This window comes from Xiphophorus maculatus, chromosome 10 (assembly GCF_002775205.1).
Source record: "Xiphophorus maculatus strain JP 163 A chromosome 10, X_maculatus-5.0-male, whole genome shotgun sequence".
NCBI lineage: Eukaryota > Metazoa > Chordata > Actinopteri > Cyprinodontiformes > Poeciliidae > Xiphophorus > Xiphophorus maculatus.
In genome coordinates, this window is record NC_036452.1 from 15370813 (window position 1) to 15398578 (window position 27766).

At 37.9% G+C, this 27766-nt stretch overlaps 3 protein-coding genes across 3 annotated transcripts in view; 1 reads left to right on the forward strand and 2 right to left on the reverse strand.

The window, feature by feature from the left end:
* The window catches only part of myo1d (myosin ID), a 114312-nt gene extending 112206 nt beyond the window's left edge, over nucleotides 1-2106 (reverse strand). The window contains exon 1 of the mRNA XM_023341193.1: nucleotides 1677-2106. Coding sequence (XP_023196961.1) covers nucleotides 1677-1771 — 95 coding nt within the window. The 5' untranslated portion in view covers nucleotides 1772-2106. The remainder of the gene's footprint in view (nucleotides 1-1676) is intronic.
* A 10314-nt stretch (nucleotides 2107-12420) lies between these two features.
* On the reverse strand, nucleotides 12421-19178 carry LOC102223173 (pyruvate dehydrogenase (acetyl-transferring) kinase isozyme 2, mitochondrial-like). Its single transcript, XM_005815972.3, has 11 exons — nucleotides 18945-19178; nucleotides 18077-18218; nucleotides 17589-17660; nucleotides 17288-17472; nucleotides 15942-16031; nucleotides 15678-15755; nucleotides 15295-15371; nucleotides 15107-15205; nucleotides 14128-14238; nucleotides 13796-13909; nucleotides 12421-13700 (listed from the first exon to the last, which is right to left on the reverse strand). Exons 1-11 carry the CDS (start codon nucleotides 19060-19062, stop codon nucleotides 13560-13562), a joined length of 1227 nt encoding a protein of 408 aa, XP_005816029.1. The 5' UTR covers nucleotides 19063-19178; the 3' UTR covers nucleotides 12421-13559.
* An 8159-nt stretch (nucleotides 19179-27337) lies between these two features.
* tbkbp1 (TBK1 binding protein 1) overlaps nucleotides 27338-27766 on the forward strand; it is a 64826-nt gene continuing 64397 nt past the window's right edge. The window contains exon 1 of the mRNA XM_023341294.1: nucleotides 27338-27552. The gene's annotated coding sequence lies outside the window, so the exon portion shown is untranslated. The remainder of the gene's footprint in view (nucleotides 27553-27766) is intronic.

Here is a 27766-nt window from a genome sequence, read left to right on the forward strand (position 1 = left end):
GAGCAGTATTGCTTTTTTGATAGCTTAATCTGGAAGTATTAGAGCACCTTGGAAGAAAAAAAAAACAATGAGAAAGTTTTATTAGTTTCTAACCTTTTTCAAGATTAAAGTCAAAAATATGAGGAAACAAAGTCCAAATTCTATAGCTTTGCTTCTGTCAGTCTGCTCCAGGGTAGCTGTGGCTACATTGTAATTTATCACCATCACTAGGAGTGTCTATAACAGGCAAAGAAAAAAAATAATGTAGTGCAAAGCGCTTTGGAGTCCTTAGACTTGATAAAGCAGGAAACAAACGCAGACCATGTACCATTTTGCACAGACTGGACAAACGTTTCAGTCTGTAGGTGTTCAAACTTAGCAGCCACAAACTTCAAAAGACTCACAACTGTAATTGAAGTGAAATGTGGTTCTACATATTATTGAACAATGGGGGCAGAATACAAACTGAATACATGCCACATTTTAATATGCCACAGTTTAATAACTGAAACTTGTGATGGTCTATCAAGCATAATTCCAAAACAGTATACTGAAGTTTGTGGCTGAAATCAAACAAAATGAAAGCACTGAGCATGCTGATATAGAAGCAAAAACATGTTTTCACATCGTAAATGTAACATACAGTGTTGAGTGGAGCTTACATTTCTGAATGAAACAATGCCGTTAATGAACACCAGAGAAACTTAGCTCATCCTGTTATTTACGGCTCTATTTGAGACAGAACAAAAGATGTACACTGTGTTTTTCTGGGACATACTTTAGACACTTCATGCAGTAAGAGTCTTATTTTCTTTCTAAATGAGGCCTGAGTGGGTGTGGGAGCAGGAAGAGATGGACTTTCGCTCAAGTACAGATGCAGAAACTGTTATCTTTGAATGAATGAAAATATTTTCAAAATGTTGAAGAAATGTTTCTATTCCTTTTTTTTACCCAAGACAAACCTGTCCAATAACCATGTGCATTCTTGACATTGCAGTTTAAAGGGAAAACAAAAAAAACTTAATACCAAATCCTTAATGTGCTGGCAGAATGGTAATAGGACAGCTGTAAATGACCGCAGTTACAAACACAGTACTAAAGGACCACTTTGCAGTGAAACTGCACGGTGACAAAAATATTAAAATGTGTTCATGAGAGTAGTTGTTCGGGGAAATTAGAGAAACAGAAAGATCCTCTCGGTTTAACTGTCCAGAGCTGCTGAATTAGACACTAAAAGCTCTAACCGACACTGGGGATCAGTTTGCACTTTCATCACAGATGGCAGAGGTGAGCGGTAGGAGCCGCTGCCCCACCTGAACAGCGTAATGTTACATCTTCGCATGCCTGACATCATGCTTTTACCAACCCGCTGACCGAGAGCCTGAATAGACTGGGTGGAGTCGCACATTTTTCAAAAAGGAGTCACCTGTTCGGTTTAAAAACCAAAGGAAATGCGAGCCGTGGCTCCATAACTATACAATGAATACAATTAAGATCAAACAAATGCAACTAAAAATAAATTGTAAAACAATGACAATAGTTACCGTTTCTCAGAGCTGCATACACGTCAACTATTAGTACCTGTTGATACACCGTCTAAGCGCTCTAATAATCCATTTCAGGCCAAAAAATGATTAAATGCTAACATTTTCTAAGTAGACACCACAGCAGGGTTCTAAAGGTGAGTGACCGCTTACCTGAGTTTTAAGTTGCCCATGAATTCCTCCATCGACACGTTGTCTAAAAGCACAAAGTCTGCCTTCCCAAACTCCAAGCTTTCGTGCTCTGCCATGCTGTCGCCGTTGTTGTTTTTACTGAAACAAGTAGCGAAAAAAATATTTAAAGAACTTGTTGTAAAGTGCCTAGGAAAAGGTGAACATTGGCGGTCTTCGTTGAGCTCCTCCTCAGCGTACGCTTCGCATTTTGATTTGTTTGGCAAGTCAAACTCTATGTCCACTCATGATAAATTAACCTAGAACATATCTTTAAAAGCCTCTCCTTCTGTTTGCTAAACGTTGTTCTCCTTTAGCAGCTCTGTTTATCCACAAGGGGAAAAAAACCTCATATCCATACAAACTTCCCTGCTCTTTCCTGAAGTAGTCCCGTTACAGCGTGCGCGAGCTCCAGTCGTTTTCACCCCTCTGGGTTTTCACCCAACGTAGATCTACCAAAACAGACGCAGCACGAACGTCCGGGTCGCACGTCAATGTGGCCGCCATATTATGACAGGCAAAATCAACAACGCGGCGCAAGATAGTTCCGTTACCTTTTGGGAATTTGTGTGAGATTTATAAAACTCCTCTTACAATTCAAGGATTTTGAAACTTTTAAAAGTGGTATTGCAAAACAAAACAAAAAAAAACACAACATTTTAATTTTTAATTTGTTGGGGGTGAAAATTATATATATATATATATATATATATATATATATATATATATATATATATATATATATATATATATATATATATATATATATATATATATATAAACCTAGTTAAGTTGTGGAAGACTTAACTACTTTGTTGATGTACTGTTTGGCAGGAGTCTCTTAGTGTCCAGAATCCCTTTAGCAAAAATGTTCTCCACATATCTTAGATTTTGCGGATCATCTCTTGACCACAGCCCTACCAGAGCTTCTGTCAAATGTGTTTATGGAATCAGGCTAGGCCTTTTCTAGTTTTCTTGAAGAGAAACCATGCTTTTGTTGAATATGATGTATGCTTCAGTGATGCTGAATGGAAAACAACCTCTCTTCACCACATTTTGGGTCAAAACTGACTGATATTTAGAACAGCTCAGGATTTTATCCGACTTGAGAGTCTAATCCAATCTATAGAAAAGGACATTTGTGTCACTGATCTACATAGAAGAGACGGTTTTAAAATGTAAAATGCAACTGTCATTATCATAAATCCCTTCACCTATTTTAGTGTCAGACTTTTATAGCCTTCCTGACCAATTTCAGTGTTGTTGTTCTTACCTCAGTTAAAAATTCAGTTTTAGTAATGCCACACCTTTTCTACATTTCCTCAGAATTATTGATTATGGTCTTTGCTGTATTAGCGTTTATTTGTAGTGTTGCAAAATGTTTGAATATTTCTCCTCACCAGCAACTCTTAATTGTGGGATCCCTCTGACTGTTTGAAGTCTCTCTACAATCAGTGATAAGCAATGTCCAGACAAATTTCCAAATTTAAGGAAAACCCTACTGGACAACCAAACTTTATTTCAGGTTAATCAGATTCACAAATATTGTGTGCTCAAGAAGATAGTGAAATGAAATCAAAAGGTCATTCATCAAGAATAAGCTACACGGTAGTGAAATAAATAATAGAGGGGAATTCCAAGCATGGTTGTTTCATATTATTTGTGTAATATGTATTTTTTTAGTTGCAAACCTTTTTTAATCTGAATTGTCACTAGTTCTTGACTGAAAATTACAGAAGGTCAGTTGAATGTATGTGTGAGTGTGTCTCTTATGGCAACGATCACTCATTCAGATCTTATTAGATCTAAGTTTTCAAACATAACTGTATCAGTTACCAAGGTCAATTTGCCACGTTCAATATGGCAGAGGAGTGGACCGGTATGGGCTGGAAAGTCAATATTGCGTCTATTCCTCAATATCTGTGTACGCCCGCCCCCCTCAGCCCCTCAGCCAATAGGATTTCAGCATTATTGAAGGCGCCCCGCCCACAGAAGTGTAGAGGTGTTTGGGTAGACTTGGGCCAGACTGGGCATTGTGTCAGCCTGAAAACATCGCAAATATTCCCAAAGACCACTACTCCACAGCAATGACGAAGCCTGCACAAAAAACAGAGGAAAAACCGCATTATTATTTTTATTTTATGATGTTCTCTGTTACCATAAAAGGAAGAGAAGTGGAGTTCATCAAAGAGCGTATGACTGGGAAATAAATTGATGTGTATTGGAAGGTATTTACCTCAATCTGAACCAGTCTTTCTTCAAAATGATATACAGCTGATATTCCAACGTCTGAATTGGGCCTCTTGTTTAAGGTCAAAGCAACTTGGCTCACGGTGATTTTAGTGTGCCACCTGGTGTAAAATGCATGCAAGTTCACGTCTAGGCGACACAAGGTACAATATACTTTACAGAAAAGTTAATAAAGGTAAGGTAAAGACAGCTGCAATAAAAAGCAAGATATAAGTTTAAAAAAATATCACAAATATTTATGGATCACTTATAAAGAAAGAAAGTAAATTCCTATGGCATAAGGAAATTAACAGATAAAATAATCTTCTACCCTTATTCTTATTCAATAAGCGATAATGTTTTCAAACTTAAAAGGAACCAACAGTTTCTGAACATCTCAGGTTTTTAGGGAACTGCTTCCAGCATAGAAGCATAGAAATTAAATATTGTTTCCTCTTGTTTCACTCTGTCACTCCCTGCAACACAAACAATATCTCCATAATCCTCCTTTCCCCAGATTGATCTTAAACTCTATATCAGTACCTTTGTGACATATTTTCCATATTAGTACTACCTGTTTACATTTGGTCTCCCAAGGGAATTCATTTAGCCACACTGGTTGTTTACGAATTAATTGTAACTCCTCTGCACACAAAACAAAATGTTATCTTTATTATTGTCGGTCTCAATATCCTATTTTTAGATCTTGATCCCTTTATTTGTTTGTTTGAATTACACATAAGTACTGTTTCTGGTACTGAATTTTCAAATTTTCCAAAGATTTTTATATCTATATCTATATTTTTAAACTTAAAAGGCATAAAATGAAAAGACAATGCACATCAAATTTAATAACACATGTTAAACATTTTGAAAAATAAAACACTAGGTGATTATTTTCTTACCTATTTTCAGCATATTAAAAATAAAACACAGCCATAGTTTTTTAGAGCTTTATTGTGTTGGAGGGAAAATTAGACAAAACTAGACTGACACACCTTACAATTCTTATAGAAAAATGTAACTGAGGCATTTTTTATTTTACGTTTTTGGTTAAACCAAGATACCTTGGATAGATATGACTGAAATGTCTTTCAGTCATTTCACTATGCCACCATACCGTAGGAAGGAGGGTAAGTGGTGAGGAAAAGCTGAACTGTTAGACAAATGCAGCAGGGATTGGCATTTTAGGATGATATAGCTGCTTACCTGCGAAATAAAAAGTTTTGCTGGGAATTGTACATTCTTCCGACCTACTCTGAGAAAAACCTTACTTCTTAGTTTAATAGAGACATTTTGAAAAGAGGGCATAGTATAGGCAGGACTGAGTCCTGCATTTTATTTGTAATGAATTGCTTATCTTCAGTTTTTAAATTTAAGAAATTACTCTCATTTTTTTAAACAATAAACAGAAAACAAACATCTCAGACAACAAACATCTCTTTCAAAGAAAACTATAGGAAATCCACTTTCATATGTTAACTGAAAATTTATTGTTTTCACCAAACTTACCACCAGAGGGCGGCAGAGGAACGGATTCTAAATGAAGCCACGACGTTATATTCGGAGCACTAATACTACAACTCACTACAACTATGACTTGCATTAAAATACAATAAAATCAAATATTTAGTGCACATAAAATTGAAATTTCTGTGTAACTACTACACATCAAAGTAACAATCATACGTTTGCTGTAGGTCTTTGTTGAAACATTTGAGAATGTTTAATTGAAATGTGTGCCAAACACACAGGCTAGCAGGCATGCAGTTGCAAAGTCCCGATGTCATAAAGCGATATCACGGTGAAAGGTGCAGGTCAATGAGACTTGGGACTGAGCTCTCTCTTTGTTGTTTATCATTTAACACTACTTTATGATTATTATTTGATGTGTTGGAGCCATTGGAATGATTTTTTTATATCTACAATTTGATTTTCCATCTTTAATCTTGAGCAGTTTTGGTCATATAATTACGGTGGCCCGACAGGTGCAAATGCGCAGCAAAAGAGAAACATGCAAACAAAAAAAAAAACACGCGCACAAATTAAATGCGGCAAGCAAAAAGAGAGACGCAAACACCCCCGAATGAAATGCAGCAAGCAAAAAGAGAGACGCAAACACCCCCGAATGAAATGCAGCAAACAAAAAGAGAGACGCAAACACCCCCGAATGAAATGCAGCAAACAAAAAGTGTTGAAAACGGAAGTGCTCCAGACCACTAGGGGGAGTCAAAGAGAATAGTATTCATTTCTATGGGACCAGATGCAAGATTCAGAGAAAGAAATTTGAAAGAAAGTAAAGGTATCTCTCTGAATCTTGCATCTGGAAAGTGTGATTATTGTGAGAAGTCTGAAACAATAGAGCATGTTATTTTAGAGTGTTGTAAGTATGAAGAAGAGAGAAGATGCATGCAGAGAGAGTGTGTAGGTATTAAAGAAAGGTTTAATTTAATAGAATTTTTGAGGAGAGATTTCGGGAGTAGACATATTCAAATAATTATTCGGTATCTTAAAAAAACAAAGCTATTTCATAGGATATGAGTAGAGCAAGTTGGGTGTGAGTGTGTAAAGAATATCAAAGAGGGGTATATAAAGCTATAAGCAAGTTGGATAATATAAGCAGGTGTGTATGTGTGGGGGTATGTTTAATCAGGAGTTAATGGAGGGAAAAGGTAGAAAGTGAAAGTTTATAGACCATCTCGAACCACACTCCATACTGGTAAGTGGCGGTAATGCTACTGTAAGTTTGTTGCCAACCGCCAATAAATACCAAGAAGAAGAAGAAGAAGAATCTTGCATCTGGTCCCATAGAAATGAATACTATTTTCTTTGACTCCCCCTAGTGGTCTGGAGCACTTCCGTTTTCAACACTTTTTGTTTGCTGCATTTCATTCGGGGGTGTTTGCGTCTCTCTTTTTGTTTGCTGCATTTCATTCGGGGGTGTTTGCGTCTCTCTTTTTGTTTGCTGCATTTCATTCGGGGGTGTTTGCGTCTCTCTTTTTGCTTGCCGCATTTAATTTGTGCGCGTGTTTTTTTTTTGTTTGCATGTTTCTCTTTTGCTGCGCATTTGCACCTGTCGGCCACCGTATATAATTGTAGTTGTTGTGTACTTACTAAACAGCATTTATTGTATGCAAGGGTTGATTGCGTTATCTTGATTAAGTTCTATTTTATTTTTAATCTAGTTAAGTTTCTATTTGTCTCAGCAGAGCACTTCTTCCATTTTCATTTCATTGGGCAAATCTAAGTAGACCGTCAAAAAACAGTCTTCCTTCCAGTATGAGATTAAAATTAAGCCCATTTATATGTTTCTTCAATGCCACAGTTCTAAAAAAAGCTCACAATTAAATACTATTCTCACACTGAAATAAAGCAACTATCTCAAACATAAAGGAGACATGGAACTCTTTACCCTTATTCATGTATTTTGATTCTAAAGGAAATGAAATTCCAATTTCTCCTCTTTCTACTAAATATTTTTGGTTTAACTACAGTTATCAATAATGCAAAGCTTGTGTGTTTAATTTAGACCCTCATAGCCAACTATTTAGAAAACTGTTATTGCTAATGGCCACAACATCGCTTTTGTCAACAATTTTTGTGTTGTAATGCATGAATATATACAAAATTATGCACTCACAATGAACATTTCCACATTTTTGTCATGTTACAAACACAGCCTTTAATGTGGTTTGGGGGATTTTATCTAAAAAACAAAAATACAAAGTGCAACTGTGAAGTGGAGGAAAATAGTAAATTACCTTAAAATTATCAACGAATTTAAATTGTGAACAGTGTGGTGTTTTGCACTTTTACTCTGATCCCCTTTGGCAAAATTTGGTGAAATTTTGCCAAAGGTAATATAATTAGTAAATAGAGTTTACCTCTGTGCAATTTGATCTCAGCTAAATGATTCCTCAGGTAGACTGAGGTTTGTTAAAGAACTTCAGCAAGCAAACACTGCCACAAAGACCAAAGGAATTCAACATAGAGGTAAGGGATAAAGTTGTAGATAAGTTTGAAGCAGCTTTTAAAATGCCAATGAGTGTTTAATCATCACTTGAATATGAAAGAGAATGGCACCAACTGTAAATCTACCAAGACATGGAAGTCAGTTTAAACCAAAACGACAGGGAAGGAGAGCATTAATGAGAAAAGAACCCAATAATCCTTTGGGAGCTGCAGAGATCCACATACCTGGTAGGCAAATCTGTTGACAGATTTAACGTTAGTAATTAAAAGGTAGCCAACCTGTGTGAGACAGTGTTCTGGTTAGATGGATGGAGCTCAGAGGCAAAACTGGGGAGAAAACTTGTTAGAAGCTGCAAAACACTGTAGACCCAGGTGGAAGTTCACCTTCCAGCAGGACTAGAATGAGATCAGGATCGATCTTTCCAGGCATTGAAATAAACGGAATAGTACTGTAATATCATAAAAGTATGATAATACAGTATTCATGTTAGGACGAGTCATTAAAGCAACATAATTATCAATAAACCATCTCAATGCTTCATATTGCAAATGACTTAACGGTAGCCGCTGTTCGGTCTCTGCACGTCATGCATGATGTGAACTCTAAGAACTTCCTGACACAAAAACATACACACGAGATGTTGGACCCGATGTGCTTTGGCAGCCGTTCCTGTTGCTACAGCGAGTTAATCAGAGGCTTTTGTTTCCGTGTGATAAGGATGACACCACTGGATTCTTTCCACTCCTCGATGCATGCAGATCTACCAGCTCGTGTTTGAGTAAACAGCTTGCTCATGGCTGTTTTTAGATTAGATGCTGGTGGCCTGCTAGACCTGGATAGACTTGAGCCCCTAACAGAAGCCCCACATGGATGTTTTACTCATTGACAAAAACAAATGGGAGGAGAGCCTGAATTCTTTTTCCAACTACCTTATTATGACCTTGTATAATATGATAGAAAACATATTTAATAAGATTGAATAATTAGGGTTGTGTTTCATGAATCCTAAAATGTGCCTACAGATATTAATGTACATTAGATACTCTGTTGTTTTTATGATTTATAGCAGAAGGATGGATCAACTGTTTGCTATGCAGAATATTTACACTTAATCAATGAAAACATTTATTATTAATTACATATACAATTAATATATTTAAGCAAAAGGAAGGCAAAAAAAAACTAGAAAACATAACAATCCTAACATGAAATTTACAGACAGGAAAATAAAGGGAGCATTCTCTGAATTATATGTTGGATGTTCAATAGTGTCTAAACTGATTAAAGATTGTACTTTTATAAATTTTACTGGTCTCTCTGTGAAATTTAAACAAAGGGCTTTGTAGCATAAAAAGGCAAGTAGCCATCTTGTTACTAACTTCGAGGGAGTCCAAAGACTGCTCACTTTGGATTCAGAATCAATAAACATGTTTGAAGAATAAGTGAGGGAAACTGAAAGTCTTTCAGGAGGGGAGACAGAAAAATATTAAAAGTTTTCAGGAACTTCACACAAAATCTGATAAAACCAACAGAGCAACCGACTTCTTGGTGTGTCTGTTGTAACGTTTCTCTCTCTACTTTTAGTCTCAAAACTCAGCAGCTCACATAGAGCTGGAGGTTTCTGGGAATGAGTCATCATGAGGAGCTGATCAACCAATAGGATGGAGATTTTGGGAAACATCTGACCCTGTCACTAGTCAGCCGCAAAGATAAGTAGGCAGTTAGAGTTGGTCATGGGTAAATTGGTCAAATCTGAGCTCTGGCTAATTGCTGGATGCGTCTCCACTTATTTATGCATAACTTATGTTTCCCGACAAATGTTAGCATAATTGATTATTGTCATAGAAAGGAAAGAGGTTAAAAGGTGAGCTTAATAAGGTTTGTCAACAAATTAGAGTTAAAATATTTGTTAAAATATTTGAACTCCTTAGAAAAACGTGCAACTTTTATGTTCAGAAGCTTGTTCAGTTCATTCAGCACATAAACAACTGAAATGACGAACTTTAAATTGTGCTTGAATGAGGTTTAAATGCCTGACAAATAAAATAATCATAATGGGTTTACTGAAAAGTAAAACCAAGAAAAAATTAAATAACATAGATTTGAAGTCAACCAAAAACTCCTAAATATGTTCTTTGAAAGTTGAAGGCTATTCATTTGTACACAAAATGTTCATGCATCAATATGTTTATGTAATCACCCATTTGTGAGTTGAGCGCTAAGTTCTACTTGGCACGTTGTTATCACCCCCTATCCACTTGTGTTTACTGATGAATGAAAGGTCTGGTGAGAAGGTCAGGTGAAGCTTATTTCACAACCCGTATCATGTTTGTGTGGGTCATAAGGCCAAAAGCAGCTGATCTAAATATGGTCACTAAGTCGGATTGTGTACCCAACAGAGGTTGGCTTAGGCCCATACACACATAGAGAAGGCCTATTCTGGTTCAGCACGCTTCAGCGCAACGCATCAAACGTGTGTGAAAGGCATAAAACGATGTGTGAAAACTGACAAGACATGACATTGTGCAGCTGATGTGAATTCTCTTAAAGAGATTCAAAGAGCCAGAAGGGAAATATGCTCTGTCCAGTGGGTTCCTATGTCTGTCCCAGTGGAACGTATCCTAAACAAATACAGGCATTCTGATCAGAAATGTAAATTACCTCAACTGAATGATTCTAATGGGGAGGAACAGCTCTGATCTTGATGGTCATGGCAGTAGAACTCCGACAGAACCACACTGTCTCTAAAAAGTAGAGATGATACACTGAGGTTCCCAAACCAGACACCTAGCTACAGCAATGCTATGCTCCACTATGGACACCACAAACATGACCACTGCAGAGTCCAACTTGTACCAGAAACATGTTTGAATTTCACTCATAATGTGGACGAAGCTCTTGCTGTGGTTATACAATATCCAAAATCCAATCAACAAATGTTCCTTTACGCAGAGCCTTTCTTTTAAACATAATACAATACTACTTCACAATACCAATCACAGATTAGAAAGATTTTCAGAACAGAAATAACTTTATGTTTTTAGATCTCGCTAATCACCTTACAGTTGCCAGCAGGACAATTGCTTCAGAGAAGTAGCTTAGGTTTCCTCAACATTAAGCTTTAGCCCTGTTGTAACTGATATACAATGCAAAGGTAAAAATGATGTTGTAACAGTCAAATATAATCAGCAGGTTGCTGTTTGCAGGTTGACAGGAAAAAAAGCCATTGTTGAAAGAAAGCCACAAGAAGTACTGCATGAAGTCGTGTTGGGGGAGACGAGAAAAGGGTAAAACCTGAAATTTTCTGCTTATGTGCCAACATGCAGGGGGATCAGAGTTAATGAGGAGATGGATGGGACTAAATACAAGTAGAAATCCAGAGGTCACCTTTCAGCAGAACAACAAGCCTTAATGTGCAGCCAGAAAAACAAATGCAATAATTTCTCAACTCTGGTCCGGATGGCACACTGTCCTGCATGTTTGAGATAAGTCGCTGCTTTGACACACCTAATTCTGATGTATGCAATTCAACAAAAGCCTGTTAATCAGTCATAATTAAAATAGGGTGTTCTGAAGCAGGGCAACACCTAAAGCATTAAAGGCAGGGTGCCCCTTGAATTCCGGGGTAGGAAAACACTGACTTAGGTCAAGCATATTAAGAGTACTCGTGTGTTAGCTCGGCCCAGTCAGTCCAGACCAGAATAAAATTATTAATTTATTACATGACCTAAAGATTGGCATTTATAGAGACTTTCCATCCAGTCTGACTGCATCTGAGCAACTAAGCAAAGAAAAATATGGAGGAATTTCAGTCTTTAGATCTACAAAAATCCCAAATGACTTGAAATTTAAAAATTAAGTATAAAGATGGCCATATAAAGCATTGACTTAAGGAACTCAATGTGTCTGTCCTATTTTATAGATTTTTAATTAAACAAAAATGGAATTCCTTCTAAATTTTCCTTCCACTTCATATTGTGTCTACCACGTTTCTGTGAACTGTGTCACAGAAACGTATTTATTGCTAATAATCCGTCAGATAAAGGAGAATTATGGTGATGGTTGAAAAATCACCTCCAGCAAAGTCTATAAGCAGTCAGCTATTAATAGCACTGCCTCAGGCTATTGGCCTCTAGCTGCAGGGGTCTCACATGCTTCGAATACTAGACAAACAAGATTTTCCCTTCTCGGTTTACCCGCTGCAACCTCTGCCTCACTGGGCTTTTAGCCAGAAATGGCCAGAAAACAATGTGGTCCACTCACTCGTCTACTGGCATAACCGTGTGACAAAACAGTTTGTACTCACAGGCGAATAGAGTGGCAACAGCAATGAACAACGTAGCTATAAGTGCAGCAAGAAGCTTCTTTTCAACTATCCGATGATGGAACGGCGGCTCTACCTGATCTCTTTGCCAGTGACACTAGACCGGTAGCTCTGTGTGCTTTGTTCATGTCTCTTTGCACAGATTTAATTAACCACCTTATAATGACCAAACACACAGAAAAAGAAAAGAGACAAAAACAACATTTTGCCTACAGGTGTTTCTGTTTTTATTAACCGTATTTACATGTTAAATACTGTTAGCTACACTTTCAGTCAAAGTGTAGCTATAAAAATAACATTTTATACTGCATGAGTTAGATAAACACAATAAAAACTATTGTGAACACATCTGGACCCGTGGCAGTCTCATTTGGCACAGTGTGCGAAAAACTGGCCTATTAAAACCACAAACATGGCACCCACTGGGGCTTAATAAAACTCATTTATAATGACTTCGTCTTCAAGATGTTAGCTTTGAGACAAGGCTGGCAAATACTCTGATGGACTGACAGCAAACTTGGGCCCAGTGGGGCTGCAGCTTGTTGAAAATGATGCCCTTTTTCTTTGTAGTTCTTACAAATAATGCACAAAAAATGAGGATTAAATTCAGCCTGGTCCAAAAAACTGAGCACAAGATCAGTTTTCTTTTACATTTGCAAAGGCTGAAATACAAAACGTCTGCAAGAAAATTAATGCAAAAAAAACAACCTCAACTTCAGAATCTAACATTTGCTCAAAATTCCCAAACCAAACACCATTACAGTACCATCAAATTTAAGGTGCAAATATCAGTTGTGATAGTTCAAGTATTAAAACAAAACGTGCCTTTGCGAGGATTTGCAACTATAAGGCATAGATGGACGACAGATTTCACTGTTCTGTAAAAGCCTCTACATCTAACTCAAAACTGCTGGATCTCTTTCAACTTCCTCTGTCCACTCTTGCTCTCGACTTCTCTCTCATTTTCTGACACCCAATAATGGGCTGGGTGCCCTCCTCCGTCTACCCCCACCTGCACATGACTCCACCTTTTACCGCTTGATGCCGAGTCTCGTTTCAGCAGCGCCCGGGCTGCTTCACCAGGTCTCAATGGTAACCTTCTTTAAATGTCCTGTTAGTAGCAGTTCCGAGTTTGTCTAATTCTCTATTACAGAAACCAGAAAGAATGACAGAAGCTGGAAATGACATGCTACTGGTGACGTCGGCTGAAATCTGGTCTGGTTCTGGGAGGTGTAAGAAGCTCATCTGCTTCGGCGGATGATCCCATGGGAATACTAGGACGTGGTTCATGGAGAATCCATACTTCGTAGTCTTAAAGCAGCGGTTGCACCCGAAGGTCTGACTAGGCCACCTTGTATTTGCGCAGATCTAAGGGTTCTTTACTGGGCACGCACCAGTCATCAGCCTCCTGGCACACTTTGTAGTTCTTCAGAGCGGTTTTGTTGTACACTGGCAACCTTTCGATAGAGTCTGTGGAAAGAGCCTAGAGGGACATATCAGAAAAAGAAATTTACTAAATCAAAAGGAAGTTCACACCCGATTGTTTTGTGCTACAGTTTCATGCACAAACTAGCTCACCTTCAAGTAGATGACAGCATCTGTGCCGAAACCCTCCATCGAGTAAAGCTGCAGATCCCCCTGGAAATACTTAGCGTAGAGACGAGAAATGGGAAGGCCGTAGCCGAATCCAGCCTGCAGAGAAAGGGGAAAGGCTTAAAATTTGTAGTTTGGAACTAGTAGCACCTTTTTTCAGAATCGCTTTTGTTGACTAGGGAGATAACGACAGATGACAAAAAAAAGGCGGTAGAAACGCAACCTCTACAGAGCAAAGTCTAAATAAAAGACTAAAAACATTTTTGAGAAGCACAAAGGCTGAGAGCATCTGTACATCTAAACCAAAACCTCCTTACCAAGGGTGTACTGGAGTGGTCGCTGATCTGTGGAGCAGGAGCAGTGGAGTACATGTAGCTGAAAAGGTTCTCGATCTTGCGAAACGGGACGCCGCCGCCTCGGTCGCTCACCTACAGGGGAACAGACAGAGAAACAGAAGACATGAGTGCTGACAGGAGATGAGAGCTAACCTGGTCAAAAATGAACAGATTAGGTAGAATGTTGTAATTGTTAAACTGCAGATTTTGCAAATAAAAGCTAATTTTTCCAAAAACAATAGTCCCTAGGAGGTTAATGATAAGCAGAGATATATACATAAAATATTTAGAAAAATGCAACTACTACTACTTTACGTCAGGATGGTCATTTGGATAACTTAGCAACCACTGTTTGATACATGTAGAAAACGTATCCAGTGTTACCCCTGACCCAGAGCTTTTGTTTTTATCCAACATAGATCAGTTTGACTTCTTGAGATTGATCAAATTTTACTAAAGAGGAACTGAAAGATCATCTGATGTTTTCTGTAGCGATTCTGTTTGTTCAACTGGGCCAGTTGTAGCCAGATGACAACCAGAGACCTGCTGATCCCGGTGAAAAATATCGACTTATCTTATCGGAGAGGCTACAGAAAGCGCTGTGCTGAAACGAGGACTAAGTCGTTACATAAGTGGGACAGATCAAACATTCAGAGAGCAAAAACAACTTCTGCTGGGAAATATTGGCTTCATTTAAAACTGAAAAATTCACACATTGAAAGACAAAACTGATCAATTATTCACATTCAGATTTCTTCAGCGCAAAAATCCTTTGTACTACTATGTACTATGTAGGAGATAAAGATTTGGCGTCTTCCTGCTCCAAAATAAAAGATTTTATCTGACCATGAAGCATATTCTTTACTGCCCTTTGAAGTTGTAAAACTATTTGCACTCATCTTATCTAAGCAACTGCTGGAAATGGAAATGTAGTTGCCCTGCACTTTAAACTTTGTCTCACCTTGATTGACATGTCCTCTCCACCGAGAGACACCATGACCTTAATGGGTGGGAGGCTGTTGCTGTTTTCATGAGTCTCAATGGTAGCTCTCATTGCATTCTACAAAGAGAAAAAAAGAAACTTTGTTTTTTTTTTAAATGACTGTTAATTTTAGGCATATGCATGAATTAGAAGGCAGCATCTCCTACCTTGAAAAGCTCAAACAACATGTGGTAAAGGTGGGAGGGCACATAAACGATGCTTATGGGGTGACTCTTCGTCTTGTCTGTGCAAAAGAAGAATAAAAAAATATATACAGAGATCAGCTCCTCATTCATAATCTGCTACACACATCTTCTGCTCCCACAGTGGGGAAATTTCTGAAGGTTGTTGTTTGCAATGGACTTTATTTAGGGGGGTAAAGGCACAATATACAAATTTTTATTTCATCTGCTTTGTGTTGGTCTGTTTCGAGAAATTCCCATAAAATACAGTGAAACTTCAGAAAAAGTGAAAAAGGGTCAAGAACTATGAAAACTTTTGCATAGCACCGAATCGTTAAACTACATGGAACAAATCAATGGAAACTTACGGTTCATTTCCTGCAAAACCAAATCAGGAGAGCGGAGGTAATACTGGTCACACAACATCTTAGCACTGTGGAAGGCATCTGATGATAATGAAAAGAAACTTAATTTTAATTGCAGACAAAACAAAACACAACATTGTTTTTAAAGTGGATGGAACATGATTGCAGCTACTTTAAAACCCGTAAAGTAGCTAAAAAAAACCAATGATTGCTATAAATTGTGGCCAGTTTAAGTATTTTGAGGCCTTAAGTCAAGTTCATACTCACCTTGGACTACATCTCCTACATTGCATTGAGGGTCGATGCTTCCTATTGTGTTTGGGTGGACTGGGTTAGTGGTGCCATCAAACACAAGAGCTGCAGAAAACAAGGGAATAAGGGAAAATCAGGGGTATTCGACATTTTATATTTTACCTACAAAGTTTTTGCAACAAAAAAAGTTTTTAAATGTGTGAAAGTCTTGTCTTTTGCACAGGCAAGACTCTTGGGCTTGGTATTGCCTGTGCAAAAGAAGAGTAAAAAATAGCATTAAGTGATTTCCATGCTTACATGCAGTCATTCTGCTCTCCCCTTAGTTTGGAAAAACAAGATGTTACGAAAGACGTGTAGGGCATTAAAAGTTGCCCGAGTGTGAAACTGGTTCCATAGGGACGAGGTTATACAACTCTTGACGTTTGCCCTTCATGTAATAGCAGTTTCGAAATATTTCACTTTGGATCAACGATAATGCATGCTTCAGCAGTTTGTCTGTCAACATCGTGGATTATCCAGGCGCTCTCTGACAAACAAAACTAGACTGTGCAGGACCGTACCAGATAAAAAAGAAAAAAAAGACACCTTTCATTCTTTCTCTTATCTCCTTCTGCACCAGTTGTGCGGGTTTTACTGCACATATGAATTCAGCTGCAGCATAAATGCACAGGGGCCTGAAAAATGTCAGCAGCTAAGCAGAGATAGGCTATCTGCGCTGATAAACGAAGAACATGCTGACGTAGCAGTGGCCTTAACCACTTTTTTCCTTTCTTTTGGCTCTTATCATTTGTGGGGTGTGATGTTTGGAATAGACTTGTGTAAATTTAAATATGTGAATGTCTGTCGCCAATCCAAATGAGATAAGTAGCTAAACTCTCCCTTTGCTGTCATATCTACCCAATAATATTCAATATTCATAGAAATAACTGCAACAAGGGATGATTTTCAGTACAAAAGTGCAAAACTGACATTTTAAAAACCTAGCTCAATAAATCTGTCCTCTGCTGAACAGTGGCATCTTAGTAAGGTCAATGCTGACTGAAAGAAAAATGAGGGAGGAACTTCTGTTACAGTCGTTGTCTAAATCACCTCAGATTATAACTGTAATGGACATTTTTCGATATTTGCCTTTAAGGATTTCTTTTGTGAATGATTAGGTTGTTCATCAGGTAGGTGACAAATGAAAATTGTAACATGTCTCTAACAAATATCTAAAAAAAATTCTTTGGCATAAAATAATAATAATAATAAACAAAACAGTAATGAAAGTAAACCAAAAATGAAAAATATGACCAAAAATTAAAGAAACAAACACAAAAAAATAAAATCTAGCTGAATTTTGAAACTGGTTGTGGGCTTACTGTGTTGGTTGATCAGCATTCGTATGGAGATGCGGCTCATGTAGAAGCGGTCCAGAAAATACTGGATGTTCTGGTTGGTGACCACATCCTGGGGAAAAACCTCCTTGTATTCAATGATCCCCTGCGCCATGGTCGGCACCACGTCGTTGTGTCTGTTTCTGATGGTAACCAAGGCATCGACAAACCTGGGGAGAAAGTATACACCTTCAGCTGTCGGGGACTTAGCATCTTCAAGAAACAGATGCATTAATTGGGAAATTAGTCTTCTGTTATAACATCTTTACAAGAACTAAAGCCTTACTCTGCAAGCACTCTGTGGTCATCTGGATTCGTGTCTAGGAAGTCAAGGATCTCCATTAAACTCTGACAATACCTGAAAAAAATAAAATAAAACAAACCAATAAACATGTAATGAGAAACACAGGAGGCACAGCAGAGTAAGTCTGAAGGAAGTGAAAGTTCATGAAGGAAGCAAAAATAGTTCAGTGAGAAAAACACAGGTCACGTGGGTTTGTGACGGGGAAACTGGGCTAAAGTTCACAGCTCACAGCCACTCCCCCATCCTCCGCTCTGAGCAAGTTGGAGAGAGCACAACTCGGTCACAGGGCTTTGTTGTAATTCAGAGTGTTATGTAACTAATGAGGGCGGATCAACCGCCCCGGTTTGTGGTAAACAACAGCCGCTGTGATTGTAATAAAACTTGGCCACGAGAAAGGGCGACATATCAGCCTGCAGATAAAACCCAGGCCAATAAAAATCAATAGGCCGTCTTCTGGACAAACAACTCACCATCTCTGCACCATTTGGACTGAGGGAGTAGTGAGCAGCTTGTCTGGCAGGAGGTTGATCTCCTTCATGATGTTGGAGAGTCTCACAGGGAGTTCCTGCCTCAAGAAGACAAAGGATGTCTTTTCACAGGCATTGATGGAACCTGAAAGTTAGCGGTAAACAGAGACAAAACAAATCAATTCAGATTTTTCTCACACAAACATTAAGTTTTAATTATTCCTTACTGTTCTACTTTTTTTTTTAGGTTTCGAAGGGTTTCAGTAAGCAAAATAAAATCAGAAATTTTATTTTGAATTACTTGAGTGTATTTTGAATAAATAAAGTAAAATATGATGCATCTTTAAACAGACCCATTTGCAGCTTAGAAGTTGTTTTTGTGAACAGTTAGAGCCAGGTAAGAACTGACAGACATAAAAACTTCATTTGATGATGGATAATGGTCTGAGAGAGAAAAAAACTATAAATTCAGCAATTTATTTGCAAAAATAAAATATTTTTCCTCCGTTTCACTTCAAGTTGCCATGCTCTTTAGGGTTTAAACGGTCTGAGCAAGCATATCATTTAAAGTTTGTTTTATTTGAGTACATTTATCATTTTATATTCCTTTATCTAAATTAACACCTGCAGATCATAACTTGTTTTGCGACCAGTTAGAGGCAAAATGGTGCAGCCTGAGTTTGCAGCAGATCTGATGCAACACTGCGCGCCTATGAACAGCAAATTACAGCAGGCCCGTGCACAGCAGATGCATGCTTTGAAATTCACAATTACAACCCACAGCATGAATGGGTGTTGCAGAATTTAGCGGATTTAAACCGTTCAAGTAGCTTCGCTAAAATGGGAAAAATCAAATTCGAGCTCAACTCACCGAAATCGATGAACTGCTTCATGGAGAGCGGAGACGGAGAGAATTTGGAGAAATGCTCGATGTGCTTCGGCGCGCTGGCCAACGCGGCGTTTTTCATTATAAAGCGTACAAACTTCATGATGGCTATCAGATGGTTCCTTTCTCTTTTAGGTCCAGTTTGTGTCAACAATAATCCAGAAGGGAGGCTCGGCCCCCAGTTTTCTGAGTGGGTTGGTTTCTAGCTGCTACGGCTTGCGGGACGAAATAAAAATACTGATCTTCAACCAATCAGATGAAAGGAATTTTATTTACCCTCCAGAGTGACCAATCGGAGCCGTTAGAAGGCGTGGTTAGTTTGGACCCTCCCAGAAAGGAAACGATTCCAGAACAGTTGAAGCAACGGCTCAAGTAAACATACTTTACTTGAGTAAAGTGTGGGGCTGTTTGGCAGCCCCACTTTATTCCACGAATCACTAACAGTAACTTTGGTGGGGGTAGAGGTAGGCAGGGATATCAGAAACATATAAAGTGGGTTAATATTTAGAGTTTATTCAAGTTAATAATTTACTTTTGTCTCTAAATCCAAACAATTAACTTTAATATGAGACATTAAATGCGAGTTTGATGCGATAAGGGATAAGGGATTCAACATGCATTTGTATTTATGTTTGAGCCTTGACTAGGTCATTCAATCAACAAATGAGCTTTGTTGACTGAGGTCTGGCTGCCTGTTTAGGATAAATGCCCTGCAGGGAGATTAACCTTTATTATATTTAAAGTCTCTAATAGCTTTTTTGCCACATCAATTCTGACCAGGTTCCCTGCTGAAAAGAAAACATTCCTACAGTATGATGTTGCCACTACCATGTTTCACAATAGGGATGGTGTGCTCAGGGTGATGTACAAGGTTAGTTTTCCATCACACAGAGTGTTTTGCATTAACACTACCAGTACCAAGTTCAGTTTTGGTGTAATCTGACTGGAGCACTTTCTTCTACATGTTTGTTGTGTAAACTATGTGGCTTGTGTCAAACTGCAAACATGACCAAAGATTTTCTTTTAGAAATTGCTTTCTTCTTAACACACCTACATAAACACCAGTTTTGTGTGTATAACAGGATCCGTCCATCCGTCTATCCATCCGTCCATCCATCCATCCATCCATCCATCCATCAATCCATCCATCCATCCATCCATCCATCCATCCATCCATCCATCCATCCATCCATCCATCCATCCATCCATCCATCCATCCATCCATCCATCCATCCATCCATCCATCTATCCATTCATCTATGCTTTTTAATGTACTGTATATAATCAGTAATCAAATTAACTGTTCAACTGTTTATTAGCTTTTACATCCATTCATTAGGATCCAATGTGAATCAGATTTCTTCATTGAAAGATAAAATTTCCAACCTTTTCCTTAACCTTCATGATGACGCAGTCTGGTCCACTGCTACTTGTTTACGCCCTCCCAGTTCCCAGTCTGTGAATGATTCTCTGGAAGCTCGCCAGTTCTGAATAGAAATGCCTTCATCAGGGAACTGGCTGTCCTAATCAAATCTCTTGTTACATAAACGGCGGCTGCGTCAGTACCTCTGGGATTGTCTCTAGAAAGCCAGCACGAGTGAGCTCTAAGTCAGAACATATTTTAGTTTGTGCAGTTTCTTGTTTTGAAAACCATAAAAGAGAAAGTGATATAACAGTGAAGAGTCAGATGTTTGTACATGAAGATAAAGATTAGATAGTCTTGGAGTTTTCACTCCTCATATGAGCATGTAATATGATCCCTGCTGAGCGTGATCATCACATATACACGTCAGGGTTGGTTGCTTTTGTTTTTAATGCTGAAATCCCAGTGTCTTCCAGATCATTTTACATCTTGTCACCTTACAGACACAAACATAGGAAGGGTTTCAGAACAGATTCTGTAAACATATCAGGCTAAAATTGGATTGTTTGGACCAACAAACTTCTGCAAAAGGAAAGTAAAGCTTGGACTCAAAAACAAAAAAAAATGTTACCTTGGACTTAGAAAATAACTGAATAAATGACTAACATGCACACTACCAAAGTTCCCATGGTCTCAGCATCACTGATTCTGTACATAACAGTGGATATTTATTTAGTTGTGGTTTGTCGCATAAACTTTCAGATAAAAAAAATATGCTTTTTAAGTTAATCTTTTTAAATTGCGTTGATGTAAAAAAGTTAGGTATTTGAAAGATTTTGGATTGTGAAGGGTTAACACTTAACATTCAGGGCATGTCCAGACGTTACTCCATTTCTGCTCAAGCAAATCTGCAAACCAAAGAGAAACTTTTGAACTTCTGTATAACTGATTTAAGTGTTGAAAAATAAAATATGATTCAATGAGAATATGCTTTTTAATGTACAGTACAGACCAAAAGTTTGGACACACCTTCTAATTCAATGGGTTTTCTTTATTTCCATGACTATTTATAAGGCAAGAAATCCCACTTATTAACCTGACAGGGCACACCTATGAAGTGAAAACCATTTCAGGTGACGACCTCTTGAAGCTCATCAAGAAAATGCAGAGTGTGTGCAAAGCAGTAATCACAGCAAAAGGTTGCTACTTTGAAGAAACTAGAATATAAGGGCTATTTTCAGTTGTTTTACACTTTTTTGTTTAGTGCATATTTCCACATGTGTTATTCATAGTTTTGATGCCTTCAATGTGAATCTACAATGTCAATAGTCATGAAAATAAAGGAAACTCATTGCATTAAAAGGTGTGTCCAAACTTTTGGTCTGTACTGTATCTAACAAATACAATGCTTTTGGTGATGTAGGCAGAATTTTTTGTGTGTGTTGAGAATAACACTTTAGACATGTTAAAAAATATTCTTTACCATGGAAAACAATATTTTTTGCAAATTGGCATATAAGTCAATTTGCATATGTCTTTAATGTTTAGTTTATGTACAACTAAATGTTATCAGGTTATATAAGAATAACCTGATAACATTTAAAAGGTTATTTTAGGTTTGCAACACTTAAATTGCACAACGTAACATCACTTGTTTTTATATGTTGCAATAATTGATTCTTTTGAGGCAATTGGTTTGCACAGATTTAAGTAAACACAACTTATTTTCTGTCACTATAAATTGTAACTTTGTATTTAACTGAAAAAGATGGGTGAATATGACTTGACTTTGATCAATGTTTGATAACACTCAAGCCCAGTGAATTTTTTGGTGTTTAGTGAATTACAATGCTAACTTTAATCAAATAAATTAAATGTGCTTAACTTACATTTACAGCTTTCACATACTAACATTTTTACATTTTGAAACTTTGATTTTTTTTGAGGCAGCAATTTTGCACACATTTTAAAGTAAAGTCCACTTATTATGTTTTACAGTGTAGATGCTCAAAATAGCTCAGTTGGGTCAGTTTTATCTACTTAAGGCAGCGGTGTCCAAACCTTTTGCCACCAGGGCCAAAGTCAAAGAGTTGACAGCACTCAAAGGCCACAAAAAATTAATTTCACAACAAATATGTTATTTTTTTAATCTCTTCAGTAAAACTCTAAATATGCAATATTTTAATGACGCAGTGTAGTAATCTGGAAATCATTGTTGATCCTGAACACAAAAAGTGTCATGTCCAATTGCTGCACTGATAATAATTTCTTTTGGGTCCGTTGTCCTCGGGGGTTGTGGTGGGGAAAAAGCACAGGGCAAAGGTCAGCCCTTGCTCTATTTAGCAAAGTTTAGTCATTAAAAACAGCAACATTGTAAATAACAGAAAAATGAAACTCTCGCTCTTTTTATATTTTTCTTAGAAAAGTGCTGACCTGCATCAACCCCCTGTGCTGCCAGCAGGACAGATTCTCTGTATTTTTTTAATTGTGGTGCACTTTGGACACCCCTGAGTTGTTAGCATTGGTGGCACCATGCCTCACTGGTCAGAGCCCCAGGCCATCATGGGGGTGAAAGAGTACAGACAAAATACAGCTTGTTGCTACGGTTTCCCAGTGCTTATTTGTATTTCCAGTCAGTAACCAGCTGATACTGCTGATTCGTAACTTCCAATTTTGCATCAAACTAGGGCCAGTTCACAGTTTTTAGAAAATGCCCACTACATTTAATAATTGCTAGTTCAACGTTTGTAATATTGAGATAATCAAACCTGAAGAGGATCATTCTTCAACAAACATTTAAAACAGTTCGCAAAAGTACTCACAGAACTGCTTTTGGGGCCTTTTTTGAATGAGACAAGTATGAACATTTCTACTTATAGACAACTGGACTAAAATAATGTACTTTAACAATATTTTCTTTATGACAAAGTTTGTCTGGATCATTAGAAAAACCTGAACTAATGAATTGAAGATGATCAGTAAAAAAAAATGTTTTGCAGAGACTTTACAAAGACGCTTTGCTGATTTTTAGAAATGGGAGAAGGTAGAGAGAAGGTGCTGAAATATGATCAGCATCAGGAGTAAAAAGATATTTGTCCATTCCAGCTGCATCAGTAACACTCCAAAAATGTATTAATCAGTTTATAATGAACCCATGAAGGACATAAATTTCTGTTTAGATAGTATAATTATAAGCTTGATCTTACTTTGGCCTGAAACTGTGGCCATTGAGGCAACTGATAGTTGCCTCAATGGAAACTGTACTGGTCAGAGGAGGGGAAGGGGCTGGGGGGCCTTAGGCTACCACCAGTATTTTTCTGCACCCCATCAGACTCCAGTCCTGCCAGTTGTCGGCTCCAATTCCCAACAGTCAACAAACTGCCAGGCATGTGAAGCCTAAATGTTTGGGCATTCTGTCACAGCCGTGCTGCTTGAAGGGTGACCAACTGGACAATAACAGCCCCAGTGGAAAATCCTCTGTAGGCCCGGGGGAACTGTCAACGGACCGTTAACACTGTGATCGCTTTGGATTTAAAAGGTGCATCTAAATGCAAATGGTTGCATTACACAAACATAAGTTTCCACTTGAGCAGGAATAAAATGCTCAATGCAGTACCTGTGGAAATGCCATTTAGTAAATATTCAGTGTTTCTGACAAATGTAATCACCAAGACACTAACGCTACATTGGTGAGTTCCTTTTCATGCAACAAAGGATAATAGTCTGATTACCTGTATTGGGTAAATACAGGTAATCAGACTGATAAATGAAGGTCTCACAGTATCATTAGTGTCAGTTAAAAAAAGAAACATTGATGAGAATGCTGAGAAAAAAGTAGATCTAAATGAAAAAAACAGTAATTTAAAGTTTTATTTATTTTCCAGCCATCTGGGCATGGGTAATCAAGTTGGGCTTCAAGACCTTTAGCACCATTAGGTCAGGATGCTCAGGTGATGTCATACATCTAAAATAGCTAAAAAATACCTTATATCTTTCTTTTGGATACATTTACAGTTGTATCCGGTTGTATTTACAGTTGTATTCTAATTTTCCTAATAAACTGTGTATATTATTTAATCAATAGCTTGATTGGATCTCGGCTATTAAAATATGTCAGTGCACTTTGAAAGTATTTACAGTATCTTGAAAAAATATTTACTGCAATTAAAACTGCAGTCATGTGGGCATTGCTCTATCAATTTTACACATCTGAAAACTCTGATTTTGCCCGTTGTTCATAATAGCTCAAGCTCAGACAGAATGGGTAATTCATACATCAATTTTCAAATTTGACATTCTCAAATGGGTTTAGGTCTGAACTTTGACAAGCCCATCTAAACACGGGAACATGCTTTGAACCACATGTTCCACTGTAGCTCTGACTTCTGGATTGTTGTTCTGCTGAAAGGCAAACATCTGTCCAAGCTTCAACTCTAACACTTTTCTTCCAGGATTGGCCAGTATGTTGTTGCATCCACCTTTCCATCAACTCTGACCAGATTTTCTGTCTGTGCTGAGGGAAAACACCCCACAATCACTAATATGTTCCTCTGTGGAGAGAGAGCCCTCAGGGTGTAGAGGCAACTCATAAAATATTTCCTCTTTTTGTGAAAAGGCTCAACTTTAGTCTCATCTGACCAGAGTAATTTCTTCTACAGGACTGATGTGTCCCTACATGATTTTCTTTCAACCAGAACTCTCTTCTGGTCACTACTCCACTAAGGCCTGGTTTGCTGAGTGCAGAGCAAATAGATTTATTATCAATAGATTTTTTCATGTCAGCTAGTGATCTCTGCGACTTATAAAAAGTTAGCACACACTTTTCCTCTGTTTCTCTGATTGCTCCTTATCTAGCCTATCAGTTAAATTGGGCTATCATTTTCTTGGCACTTTTGCAGTTGTGTCATCGTTGGATGAACACTGCTCCAAAAACGTCAGAATTAACTTTTTAACCTAACACCTCTTCAATGTTTTCCACAACGTAATCGCTTACCAGTCTCTGTTAATTGGTCTTCATGGTGCCTTTTGTACACTAGATTTTACTTAAGGGAATCAGAGTAAATAGGGGTGTGGGGGAGGATGATTACAAATGCTTGCCACACTTCTGATTTTTATTTTGAAAATATTTTGAAACTCATAGATCATTTTCTTTTCGGTACTTTGCGAATATCTACGCATTTTCAATCAAACCCATCATTTTTGGTTGTACCATGGCAAAATATGAAAAAAAAGTTAAAGGAATTTAAATCGTTTTGCAAGAACCGGAAGTTTGAAAAAAGTTTGTAAAAATTCAGATGTGTATTGCATTGATCACTTAGGGATAAAAACGTTTGTTTGCAAGGTCAGGATACTGAAATTCAGGTCGTAAAAAGTGAAGAGTTGTGGTGTACAACACTGCCATCTAGTGTCTCGCTAAAGTAATTGTTTTGAGGAAAGTATTTCAAATATAGAAGTAAAATGACAGACAAATATGAAGGAAATAAAAACAACGCTATAAAAATGTTATTAAAAATAATGATTTAATCTAGCCTGAATAAAGGACTTACTGAGTTAAATAATTTGTGCACCAGTCAGAAGCTGAACTACAGGTCCATGTAAATCAGATGTTTTTCTTCAGAATTTTTTTTTTCAATCTTTTTGCCAAGTGTTACCATAGATTTTGAGTTTATTAAGGTTCGGACTTTGACTGGGCCATTCTAATCCATTATTTCCTGCCACATTAGTTCTGAATTCCCGGGTATTTTGGGTTTATTTTCCATTGTAACAAATTCTTGTCTTTACCCACAATCTGTTTATTGATAATTTTCACATCCATGCTTCCTTCTTACTTGAACAAATGTTGGTTTTCACTCAGTTTCTGTGTTCTCCGACCGCCACAAAGGTTATATAACTACTAGCTGTAACAGATTCTCCCGTCTTAATGCTCTTGATGAACACTATATTTTGGTTGGTTTGGAGCTGTGCCATACTCTTTCCGTTTTCAGTTGATGGATGAAATTGCTTCACAAAATAAACCATCTCATCATGTTGCCATGGAGTTTTTCAATGCTCGGTGTTGCTCAGAAATGTGAAAAATGTTGAAAATTTGAAAGGTGTAAATACTTGTGCAAGATATGGTGGATTCCAAAGCTTAGTCTGACTTTATTATAATTTGGCATGAGATTTATCCACATCCAGGGTTCACCAAAAATGAAGCTTCCGTCAATATATTGAGGGATACTTTTTATTTATGAGTATCAGAATAAAGAGGGGTTGGATATAAATTAACATTTTTAAACTGATATGTTTCTTAAATGTTAAAATTATTTACTACTCTGACTTAGCCTGCCTAATTTAAATTGCATCAGTACAAGAAAAGAAATAAACTATTTTGTCGTTATTATTGCAGCATTCATTGTTTAAAGTAATAAAATAAATTCCTGCAACATTCCTATTTAATTTATAAATAGTTAAAAAAAAGAAAAAACTTTATTGAAAATGAAACCCCCAGTATATGGGGGGAAGAAGTAAGACGACAGTTTGTGCTTCACATAAGTGGGGCATTGACCCACATTGTTCCCATGGCTGTAAAAGACGCCTACAGATCCAGGCGCTTCGCTGTGGATCCGGTGCCAACAACTCCAGCCACGTTTTTCCTCACAGTCCTGCAAACAGAAGGTGTGAAAACAAACAAAGCTGATGTATGGAGGATGTAGCCTTTGGAAGAGGCATGTGTCTTTAAATGTAAGCTGTTCGAAAAGCGTGGGCTATAAATAGATTCATGCTTTTTCACACTATTTTTTTTTTCAACCCCGTGGAGGATGAAGAATGTTGTTCATATTAAAATTCTAGCCGGACTTAAATGTTTGATAAATAACCTTCCACTCCAGTGTGCTGCTGACAGATTGGACTCTGCCTGGAAAATACGCGGTGACTCAGGCGGTGCATGTTCTCGTTAGGAGGGAACTAACGCTCCTATTCCCGCGACATCATCATCATCATCATCATCATCATCATCATCCCACATTAGTGGAGCTCCTCAGTCCTGCTCGGCAGCATCTCCAGGAGGCGTGCTGAGCCGCGCCACAAGAGGAGCAGAGCGGGCTTCCACCTGGACTCAGCGCTACATCAAATTAAATAAGAGAATAACAATAAGCGAGGACGCGTTTTTGCTTTAGGAGGAGCTAAGCCTCCACCAACTGGGGTGAGAAAAAAAAGGGATGCCATCCACGGATCGATCAGCTGGAGCGCGTAAGTTATGTGTTTTCTACCCAAACAATGCGATGTGGTTCGTTTCCTGCGTGTTGGATGGCGACGGTTTAGTGAACAGAGTGTAGACGGTGTGTAGGGGGGGTGGGTAAGGCCAGACGTGGGGTGCTTCCCACAGATCTGTTCATGTAGTATTACTACTGTAGCGATGTGTTTGCAGTGGGCATCGCTGATGGGGGAGGCGGCGGGAGGGGAG